Source organism: Patella vulgata, chromosome 3 (assembly GCF_932274485.2).
Source record: "Patella vulgata chromosome 3, xgPatVulg1.2, whole genome shotgun sequence".
Taxonomy (NCBI): domain Eukaryota; kingdom Metazoa; phylum Mollusca; class Gastropoda; family Patellidae; genus Patella; species Patella vulgata.
Window position 1 is genome coordinate 88,002,665 of NC_065881.2, and position 12,193 is coordinate 88,014,857.

The 12,193-nt window shown below is 35.1% G+C and overlaps 1 protein-coding gene across 1 annotated transcript; it reads right to left on the reverse strand.

Annotated features, from left to right (window-relative positions):
* Positions 1-1,947: 1,947 nt before the first annotated feature.
* Positions 1,948-9,893, reverse strand: LOC126814281 (glioma pathogenesis-related protein 1). Its single transcript, XM_050539359.1, has 7 exons — positions 9,740-9,893; positions 8,169-8,376; positions 7,812-7,938; positions 7,016-7,122; positions 6,097-6,209; positions 4,945-5,039; positions 1,948-3,105 (listed from the first exon to the last, which is right to left on the reverse strand). Exons 2-7 carry the CDS (start codon positions 8,367-8,369, stop codon positions 2,765-2,767), a joined length of 984 nt encoding a protein of 327 aa, XP_050395316.1. The 5' UTR covers positions 8,370-8,376; positions 9,740-9,893; the 3' UTR covers positions 1,948-2,764.
* Between the last annotated feature and the right edge of the window lie 2,300 nt (positions 9,894-12,193).

Sequence of the window (12,193 nt, forward strand, 5' to 3'; positions counted from 1 at the left end):
TGATGTACAAGTTGATAAACTTTATGAAGAGTTAGACGTACAACACTTTCTGAGATAAAAATGACGGAAAAAGATGCGGGTAGTGGATAATCTGAGAATTTGATTAGGATTCAATATTTGTAATAAATAGTAAGCGATTAAAGACAACATCGTCTTATGTATGCAATGAATTCTCCTCTGATTTCCAAGACGTGATCGAATTTTAATAGCAGGGAATTCCTTCGCAATTACAATGTTTGAGAAGGATTTGAAGCACAATTATGACAAATTAATTAGTTTGAATATGTTTTTAGTCCATATATACCATTAAAAAACCCAGTTTGTACGCGGGAACCATCTTTAAGACGGTCCACTACTGTGGCTGGAGCACGACGGAAGACATCAATAGTGGAACCATTTCTAGGGTTGTGCGAGTGGCTGTTGACCCTATATGACGCCAGACATTGATTAATCAATCAGCGTTGACGTTTCTAGTGGGTTACCCACAGTTCCGTGCACCTTACACCAAAAACTCTCCGTAACAGACCATTTCATTGGCTAATACCTCACTTCAACCAGAACGCCTGTTATATAACAACTCTTCCAGATCCTAGTGTAGTAAAGACAAGTAAAACGAAATTTTGAACTATAAAAAACGAAACGAAATAAGATCTGTGTTTTAATCAGATTGTCAATATTGGTGAAACTGAAATAAAAATGTCACAGGCTGCTTTAATATAATAAATCGTTCTGCCGTCAGTCTTTAAGAGATCGTGGGGCGGATTTGCGGCTTTTGGTAATTAACTCGTTATCCCGGTTCAAAGGTAAAGCCCAAATGGTAAGAAACCGACAAGAACCGGCTCTCCGTGGAACCTTATGAAAATCCATGAGTTAGAACGACAATCCGGTTTCCTCCCACTGCTTAAGACCCCTACGCGCATGCGCATTATTGAAATAAAATTAAACTATATGTTAGTCCCGAAATGACCTAGTTTGTGTCGAGTGGTCGTTAAACCCCATTTCTCTCTCTCTCACCCCCCCCCCCTCTCGCCCCCCTCTCTCCCTCTCTCTCTCCTCTCTCTCTCTCTCTCTCTCTAGAACGACAAACAAGTGAGCAGCAAAAATTTCTTTGTAATTTATATAAAAGTAAAAGAGATACGACTTTTTTCGAGCGTGGGTGTTGATTAACTTTTAAAACTTTATAATTTGTGAAACTAAATAATAAATAAAGATTTGATGAGGTGGTAAAAATAAAATCTTCATGAGCTTATCTCAATGAACTACTTCAAAGATTGTGCGAAACATTGATGTCTCATACCACATCTCACATCTTCTGGTAGACACGCTTCACTTCAACCAACATCTGATTGTAAAGTCTTCTATGATCCGTTGTTAAATATTAAAACTATATGAGTTATTGATGCTTCTAACATATTTTCCTCAATACATATTTTGTATAGAACTATTCCATTATCGGTCGAAAAATTGCCGATCTCTCTCTCTCTCTCTCCCTCTCTCTCTCTCTCTCTCTCTCTTAAGATGAATAAATACAATTGTAAGTAGTTTTAATATGAGTAAAAAATAAACAATGTTAACTCTTTAGATGGATAAATAAAAATGAGATGAATAAATAAAAATATGGCCATTTTTTTAAGATGAGTAAACCAATAAAATGAATGATTCTTCAGATAACTAAAAAAATCTAAATAATTCCTAAGTTAAGTGAATAATTCTTCAGATAACTAAAAAAATCTAAATAATTCCTAAGTTAAGTGAATAATTCTTCAGATAACTAAAAAAATCTAAATAATTCTTAAGTTAAGTGAATAATTCTTCAGATAACTAAAAAAATCTAAATAATTCCTAAGTTAAGTGAATAATTCTTCAGATAACTAAAAAAATCTAAATAATTCCTAAGTTAGGTGAATAATTCTTCAGATAACTAAAAAAATCTAAATAATTCCTAAGTTAAGTGAATAATTCTTCAGATAACTAAAAAAATCTAAATAATTCCTAAGTTAAGTGAATAATTCTTCAGATAACTAAAAAAATCTAAATAATTCCTAAGTTAAGTAAAAATTGGTAGGGCCTATAAGCAAAGGTGTTGAAGGCTATAGTTAGAACATGCCAACACGACGTCTTTGCGTAAATCAATTTCATTTAAAAAGTCCACCGGTAACACAGAGTTATGGTTCTTTGCGTAATGTTTCAATTAAAATAGTCATCAGTTAAAAGAGACACTGTAGCAATCGCTGTCTTGCACGAGCCCCAAACATCTTATGCCACTTCACATAACATATTATTGCCGCAGTTTCGTATCCAATAAATTACAATCCATAGTTCCGCATCCTATAAATGTCTACACAATTACAATCCATAGTTTCTGTAGTTTCGTATCCAATAAATGTTTACAGAATTATTATCCGTAGTTTCGTATCCTATAAATGTCAACAGAATTACAATCTGTAGATTCGTATCCATTAAATGTTCACAGAATTATAATCCGTAGTTTCGTATCTTATAAATGTCTAGTTTCGATTGCGATCAGTAGCTTCGTATCCAATAAAAGTTTAAAACATTACAATGCATAGTTTCATATCCAATAAATATTTACAAAATCCGTAGTTTCATATCCAATAAATGTTTACAGAATTACAATCCATAGTTTCGTTCCCTATAAATGTTTACAAAATCCTTAATTTCATATCCAATAAATGTTTACAGAATTACAGTCCGTAGTTTCGTATCCAATATCTTTTTATAAAATTACAAGCCACCATAAACACTAAACACCTTTTAATTGCCTTGCTTCCCTCTCCTCTTTTTTGTTATTCACATAATTGTTGACATATTGGAAAATCAAACACAGCGACAAGGCTCCGGAAACGAATCCGAAAATGACAATATTTTGAACCAGTTGAGTCATGACGTCCAGTTTCTGTATTTCCGTTACATCTGTCGCTGTAATGATATTGTCACCGTCAGTGGTGGCTGGTAATAATTCAGCCGTTGATTGGTCATTTGTGGATGACGTAGCAGTTGTTGTCATTGTTGTGGATGTCGTTGTAGTCGGTGCCGTGACATCCATTGCTGGAGGCGTAGTGGTTGCTCCCGAGGCATCCGTAGCTGAAATATATTAAAATTTTATGTTTGGTGGAGTTCAAACCAAATTTGCCGAATTTATCAACGAACATTTTCCGAGTATCTTAAAAAAAAACTGGCTCACTTTTTGTTTATAAATAAACTTTGCTTTTGACACATTTGAGGAAATGGGTATGCATGACAGGGAGAATCACGGGCGCTCGTTAAATACAAAATCCACCCAAAAGATGACTAAATATTAGGCTAAATATTATGCCCAATACTAAGAGCAGGAGAACCGCACATAGACAGCACGAAATAAACAGAAAACGTCTACCGCGCTGTACAGCTAACGTTCATCTATAATATATGCATAAAAGATCAACTTATATATTCTAAAATAATACCACAGTCCATTGTTGTTTATATTAGACTATATTGTTGTTTATATTATTAGTGGTAGACCATATTGTTGTTTATATTATTAGTGGTAGACCATATTGTTGTTTATATTATTAGTGGTAGACAATATTGTTGTTTATATTATTAGTGGTAGACCATATTTTTGTTTATATTATTAGTGGTAGACCATGTTGTTGTTTATATTATTAGTGGTAGACCATGTTGTTGTTTATATTATTAGTGGTAGACCATGTTGTTGTTTATATTATTAGTGGTACACCATATTGTTGTTTATATTATTGGTGGTAGACCATATTGTTGTTTATATTATTAATGGTAGACCATATTGTTGTTTATATTATTAGTGGTAGACCATGTTGTTGTTTATATTATTAGTGGTAGACCATATTGTTGTTTATATTATTAGTGGTAGACAATATTGTTGTTTATATTATTAGTGGTAGACCATATTTTTGTTTATATTATTGGTGGTAGACCATATTGTTTTTTATATTATTAGTGGTAGACCATATTGTTGTTTATATTATTGGTGGTAGACCATGTTGTTGTTTATATTATTAGTGGTAGACCATGTTGTTGTTTATATTATTAGTGGTAGACCATGTTGTTGTTTATATTATTAGTGGTAGACCATATTGTTGTTTATATTATTAGTGGTAGACAATATTGTTGTTTATATTATTAGTGGTAGACCATATTGTTGTTTATATTATTGGTGGTAGACCATATTGTTGTTTATATTATTAGTGGTAGACCATATTGTTGTTTATATTATTGGTGGTAGACCATATTGTTGTTTATATTATTAGTGGTAGACCATATTGTTGTTTATATTATTAGTGGTAGACCATATTGTTGTTTATATTATTAGTGGTAGACCATATTGTTGTTTATATTATTAGTGGTAGACCATATTGTTGTTTATATTATTGGTGGTAGACCATATTGTTGTTTATATTATTAGTGGTAGACCATATTGTTGTTTATATTATTAGTGGTAGACCATATTGTTGTTTATATTATTAGTGGTAGACCATATTGTTGTTTATATTATTAGTGGTACACCATATTGTTGTTTATATTATTAGTGGTACACCATATTGTTGTTTATATTATTAGTGGTAGACCATATTGTTGTTTATATTATTGGTGGTAGACCATATTGTTGTTTATATTATTAGTGGTAGACCATATTGTTGTTTATATTATTAGTGGTAGACCATATTGTTGTTTATATTATTAGTGGTAGACCATATTGTTGTTTATATTATTAGTGGTACACCATATTGTTGTTTATATTATTAGTGGTACACCATATTGTTGTTTATATTATTAGTGGTAGACCATATTGTTGTTTATATTATTAGTGGTAGACCATATTGTTGTTTATATTATTAGTGGTAGACCATATTGTTGTTTATATTATTAGTGGTAGACTGTATTGTTGATATAAATATTTACCCGAGCACAAACCGTCCTCACAATACGGTGCATCTGCAGGACAAGCTGCGCAAGCTGCACCAGCTTCAAAAGGATCCTCATGTCCAGCATTACCACTAAAATATAATTAAAATATCTTCATTTAATGTCGAGTATTCACCATCACTTGTATCACACTGTATAGAGGCCGGGGTGGGGGTGGGGGTAGTCGGATCAAGTTTGGATAACGGAGGGACCAAGCAGTCCCAATGCAGAACGCGTTTGGTATAAGGGGGATAGAGAAATGGGGTTTAACGTCCACTCGACACAAACTAGGTAATTTGGGGACTAACATATGGTTTTAATTTTATTCCAATAATTTGCTTTCGCGTAGGGGTCTTTAGAAGTGGGGGGGGGGGGGCGGAGGACCCGGAGAAAACCAACGAGGTTGGACGAGCGACCACACTCCTTATCACGTTTTGTATAAACCACACAATGACTGCTTATCTCCATTATTGTAAACATAACACAGTATAACTAGATGAAGAATATAAAATGGTGCTTAAGACGGGCAAGTGAGGGAAATTGTGCATGCTCTCTTCTTTCACATTCCAACTGTCAAATTTACACGGGACCTCGGTTTAAATAAGTCACATAAATAAGCATTATATCAATTTAACAATAAAAATAGGCCTAATTGAGAAATGGTCAATTAATCAGCTCATAAAAATATTACTTAAACATACATTATGCAAGAGCCAAATCTGCCTATTGCAGGTCTTTCTTTAGGCCTGAAATGTTATCTAAATTATTAATTAGACATTAATTAACTTTTCCAGACTATAATCAACTCTCGATGGCATCGCTAGCCCGTGATGTTTATTAAATTAGGTTCCGATTTCTTGTTCGACTTCCATTCATGATTTAATCATGAAATGGCTAATCGAGACTATGTTTTTATCGTACCGACTTAAGTAATGATGATCGAGGCTAGGCCGAAAATTCAATGGCTTAATTCGCGGTTCAGAGTGGATCAATTTGAATGAAATTTTCAGCAAATTGCCTTTACATTATCTAGTTTTTAAATATTATAGTGAAAACTCCCAGCTCTGACATAATGTATCCTTTAACATTGTTTTATTGATTTTTTAACGTGGAATGAAATATAGATGACTCTGTGTTAACACATCTCACCTTGGACCATAATTACAGATTATGATAGTTCCTTGTGTAATAGTATTTGCTCCTGTTAATGTTTCACACCAAATTATACCACAACCCAACTCATGACTCCCAGCCCATACAACCTGAATAATATAAACAAACCCATGACTATCAGCCCATACAACGTGAATAAAATAAACATACTCATGACTATCAGTCCACGGGCGTCTGTAACTTGGAAAATATTTCAAAAATAATATTAAGCAACTTGGAAAATATTTCAAAAATAATATTAAGCTATGACTCAGTATAATGTCTAAAGACTGTTACGTCCATGTTCGTAAGCGCGATTATCAAATAACTGGTCTGATTCCGATTTCTAACGCAGGAGCACATAACTCGTCTGAAACCGATTCTCTTTCAGTAGATATAATATTAGTAAGGCGAGAAACGGGCTGGATTAAAAAAAAATGGATCAAAGTCACTACTCTAGATTTCGTCAACCAGTGGCAATACTCGCTAATTTTCGTTAGGTAGACAATTGAGTCTACGGTGACTTTTTAAAATTATCCACGAGACCCTCTTTTCCACGTTACAGACGCCTGTGTGTCAGCCCACACATATCTGACTTGAACGAAAGAGAGAGAGAGAGAGAGATGGGGAGGGAGGAGAGAAATGGGCTATACAAGAGTGAAAATTCTGCACGACAGAAGGGATATTTATCTCCCTCTAACGTTATGCATGTTCGATCACTTCCGGAACCTCGCCATTTGTTTCATCGCTGAGGAGTTGTCTCGTGATTTTGACTTGTCAACATGTTTTTGGCGATAATCTTCGCTCAGTAAACGTCGAATTATCAACAGAGCCTTATATCAACATTTCTTAATGGATCTTATCTTGGTAGATTTGAGAGAGAGAGAGAGAGAGAGGGAGAGAGAGAGATATATACCTGTGTATAATGCCCACAGACATTAGAACAATCGCCAGTAGTAAAGTTGTAATCAGCCATTTCACCGTGCCAGAAATCTACAGCCGGCTTTAGATTATAAAAATCGCCTACAAAAACAATTCAACATTTATAATCAAAATCTTTCATTTCGAATTCCAACTGTCAAAGGTTCTTTTACACGCACTCAAATGTGTACAAGAGAGGGGGGATTTCTACACATAAGGAAATGTTTTTTTGTATAAACAATATTTTATTCACAGAAAAGGATTGACAGAAAATATATACAAAAAGACTATATAACCATGTTATGATAAAATCAATCTAAATAGTATAAGAATAAAATGAACAAAAAGGGGGGGGGGGCTATGTACATATTTACAATAAGGAAATGTGAACACGATACCTCGCGTTTTCATCCCATTCAAGCGAATAGAGGCTATATCTCTTCAGGCCCTATTTCTGACACCACAGACAAGCCGATAACGTTGTAGATTGCATACGATTCAATCGTGGTTACCTATATTCAGTGGACCTGAACTTTATCCTCTTCCTGTAGTGTCTGCAAAATGAAATGGGGTTTAAGGTCCTACTTTTCTGAACCCACTGGACCAATGACGATGGGCATATACCATACAGTGGCCTAACTGGGAAATTTGCCCCAACAGCGGTACCGAATTCCAACTGTCAAGAGATCTTTTACGTGCACGCCAATGTGTAATCGGGCCTCAGTTTATCGAACCATCCGAACGTCTAGGTAGTGTTGGTTATTTGTTTCAGAGTTTGGTATGCTACTTACCCGAGGAAAGATATAAATTCTCGCCAATATGCCGAAAACCAAACATATCACCAGTGTTGGGATTGTGCCCATAATTACAATTGTCAATAAATGATTGACCCAAATTCTGTAGATCTGTATTCCACACCTAAAATATATTTTATAAATAAATAAATAAATAAAAAAATGAATACAGTGAAATCCAGCTTAACGACCAACTCAGTATTCAGGGCAACTCACATATTAAAATAATCAATTTTTTCTTCTATATTCCCTATAAACCGAGACCACCCCATAATTAAGACCAAATCTCGACAGTCCCACAGGTGGTCTTAACAGAGCGGTTTCACTGTAAATAAATAAATAAATAACGCTAACCATTTTTCTCATGTTTGTAGCACCAGCTTGACGACGATAATCGTTATGTAGTTTTAACATCTCACTTATATCATCTTCTGTAAAATTCCGGATATTTGCTCCACGTCGACCACTCGCACCTTGGCTCCAGCATTCGTCCATTAGAAGTAAGAAAAATAAAATATAGGTAAGAAAAGCTGGGGTTGGTTGCCACGGTGCCATGATGGTTCTGAAAAAAAGATACAGGAAGGTCACTTGTTAAATGGAAGACATTAATTATGAAAATACAAACGATATCAAATGTCCCTAAAACTTGGCGCTTTGGCAATTTGAAGAATGCCAGCATGTTCGGGCTGAACACTAAAATCATAGCTGAGCATTAGCACTCAGCCAATGAAGAATCCCACATTATGGAAATGTTTCATGAAATGAAATGAGGTTGAACACTTTACTTTTCTACTCCAACTAGGCTAATAAAGAATCCCACATTCTGGAAATATTTCATGAAATGAGATGGGGTTGTACTCTCAACTGTTCTACTCCGACTGGGCTAATGAAGACGAACATAAGCCATGCAGTGTGCTGTGGTGGAAGTTTTGCCCGGACAGCGGCGCTACGGAACACTCCTACCACTAGACTACCATGGCCACGATTCATATCTACACTTAATGAATTTTATTCATAAAAATTATTTAGAGGCATTTAGTAACTGAATAAAGCATTAAACTGTAACATATCCTTCTGGAAGAACAATCACTCGTTAAAGAATACGATTACAATATATATGTATATCGTTTAAAGGGACAATAACACTCTTGCTGGCTTGACAGCTCCAGAAAATAAATAATAGCCTTATTATAAGTATTAGATGTTTAATTGTCCTGCCTGTTGTGTAAATTACCCATTAAATCTTATTTTACTTGTCCAGAGGGTTCGAAAATATTTTAAAATCCAAGTCACAGTTCAAAGGGTTTACGTTAGGCTTTTCAAATCATTTAGTTGAATTTTTCCAATTTTTTGAATTAGGTGTGTTAAGATAAAAATTTGTATCATCAATTAATTGGAATATTGTAAAATAGTACAATTTGTTGACCAGAATAAAGATTGGGGCATATTATTCAGTTACAACAAGAGTGGTGTTGAGCCTTTAATAACAAACATATTCATCTCTGCTCGTTGTCATTGAGTCAACTGGCGTGGTTTCGAATCTCCGGTTGTACGTGACAAGGAGTAGGGTCGCCTGTCCAACCTCATGGGTTTTCTCCGGGCCCTCCGGTTTCCTCGCACTGCTAAAGGTCCTGACGCGCAAGCGAATTATTGAAATAAAATTAAACCATGTATTAGTCCCGAAATGACCTTGTTTGTGTCGAGTGGACGTTAAACCACATTTCTCTCTCTCTCTCCATCATAAAAACTTTCTATAATTCTATTTTAATATCATATCAGAATCATTCGATCAATTTCACATATAAATTTTCTGATTAAAAATGTTGAGCAAAATAATTAAGCTCACTCACAACATTATACATTTTATGTTATGCTACATTTAATTATAATTATAAAAAACGCTCACAAAATATCAATAAATTTACCTTTTAACTTCAAATCAGAATACCAATCTTTCGAGTTGTGATTCTTCATCTGCCCTCTGTCATGGTCGTTAACAACGGTTTACCTAATCGGTTCATATTTAGACCGGGAATTTGATATATAATCTAAATTCCATTCTTTAACGAGGTGTACAGTATAAATTATAATGACATACTGAAGGGAGGTCAGTGTCAAACCTTTCCATTATTACAAATCATTCGGTAATACCGAGTACTTTCTATATCATATATTTATATCATTCAGGGAAAAAACGAAAATAGTGTCGTCGTGGCTCAGTGATAGTCAAAAAAACACGGGAATAGTCAACCTAGTGTTTTTATGGCTTCTATATGTTGTGGATGCGCTGATCACGAAAAGGGATGGTGCTAGCATGGTCAAGTCCGAATATCGAAGATGGCGTCAGTTCTTATGCACAAGGCGATGACTCACAGCCTTTGGGCAAGAAAGTTCCTCGGCTTTTTAAGCCGGGATATTCACTTGGCATCGTTGCAGGGTGCATGAGCTAGTAATGAATATGGTATTGTCTTTCGGATGAGATGAAAACTCGAGGTCCAGAGTACACGTTGATGTGCACGTAAAGAACCATTGACAGTGTGAATTCGATGAATAGTATAGGCCCTAGTGCCACTGTCCGGGCAAAATGGCGTATGCCCGTCTTCATTAGTTCGGTAGGTGTATAATAGTTGAGTATTAAACACCATTTCAACACGAACACATCTATATCAATATGAACTGCATATTTTATTACTTAACAAATCGTTTTAAATTCAGTCTCTAACTGAATATCATCCAAAGTCTTCCTCATTGAAAACACAAATTATTTGTCAATTTAAATCAACACTAATGTTATGATCTTACCGGTAAAAGATGGGCTTCTGATATTCAATATTTAAGACAAAATAAACATTTTACCATTGGTACACGAATCATGTACCAGAATGCGTTCCAGCGCCATTTGTAACTAGAGAATCGAAGAACGAAGTTAGACATATTCCACAAGTCATTAAACGGTGACGACATATTCTTATCAGGAATAACCAGACGCTAGAGATTACCATTCGGTTGAGACTTCTGGCATATTTCACTGAACATAACTCATTAAAGATACATTATGGGAGATTAGATAAAGAGCTGACAGTTCTCGCTTTAATAGTTAAAAACTAGATAATGTAAAGGTAATTTGTTGAAAATTTCAGTCAAATTGGTCCACTATGAACCGAGATATCAGGTTTGTAAATTTCCACCTAGCCTCGTTCATCATTACTAAAGTTAGTACGTTAAAAAGCATAGTCTCGTTAATCCATCGTTTTGATTTAATTATCAATGAGCGTTTGCAGCATGTAGGATTCTAATCCAGTCGATATCGAAGGCTAACCTTGACATCGAGAGTTGATTATGGTCTGGATAAGTTAATTAATGTCTAATTAATAATTTAGATAAGATTTCAGGCCTAAAGAAAGACCTGCGATAGACAGATTTGGCTCTTGCATAATGCATGTTTAAAAATTACAGTAAAAACAGAAACGATGAATGTAAATCAATTGATATACATTCATATTACATTATTATATGCGTTCTGACCCATTTGTGTCAGTTTCTAGGTCCAAATAATATCGAATTAGCTCCTTTAATCTGAGCCAAGACCTGCCCAAAATGATTTTAGGTACACTGTGTAGTTTAGCTACCATATGTCCGTGAGTATCATACTGTCTCACACACGGGGGGGGGGGGGGGTTGTTTTAATCTAGATACGGATGGGAAGAAAAACGATCGCATGCACGTAAAAGCTCTATTGACATTTGTAATTGGATAAAAAAACAAAACAGAAATGGGAAACGTTGTAGGGGAAAATTTCCCCTCATATCACACTGAATTGGCGTATGTACATCTTCTTTAGCTAGCCCAGCCAGTGACAAAAAATAGGACGTCAAACCCCATTTCATTGGTTGGTGCAGAACTGTGAGAAATTAAATTAATTTTTTCAGAGAGAGAGAGAGAGAGGGGGGGAAAGGGAGGGGAGGGGAGAGAGAGAGAGAGGGAGAGAGAGAGGGGGGAGAGAGAGGGATGGGGTTTAACGTCCACTCGACACAAACTTGTTCATGTCGGGACTAACACATGGTTTCAATTTTATTTCAATAATTAGCTTGCGCGTAGAGATCTTTAGCAGTGGGAGGAAACCGGAGGACACTGTGAAAACCCACGAGATTTGGACAGGCGACTCAAATTTCTTACGCGTAACATATTTAAAAATAACTCTTTCTGTTCAGTGAACGGCGATAAAAAACGAATGATTTCACCTTATAGCGTCAGTCGAGGCTCTATTGAAATACTGTCATTGGAGTATTTATATTATTTTGTAATAAAATGAGTTTCTTTATAGAGTTTTTATTCTTACTAACGTCATTTATTGTACACCCCACCATACAACATGTATT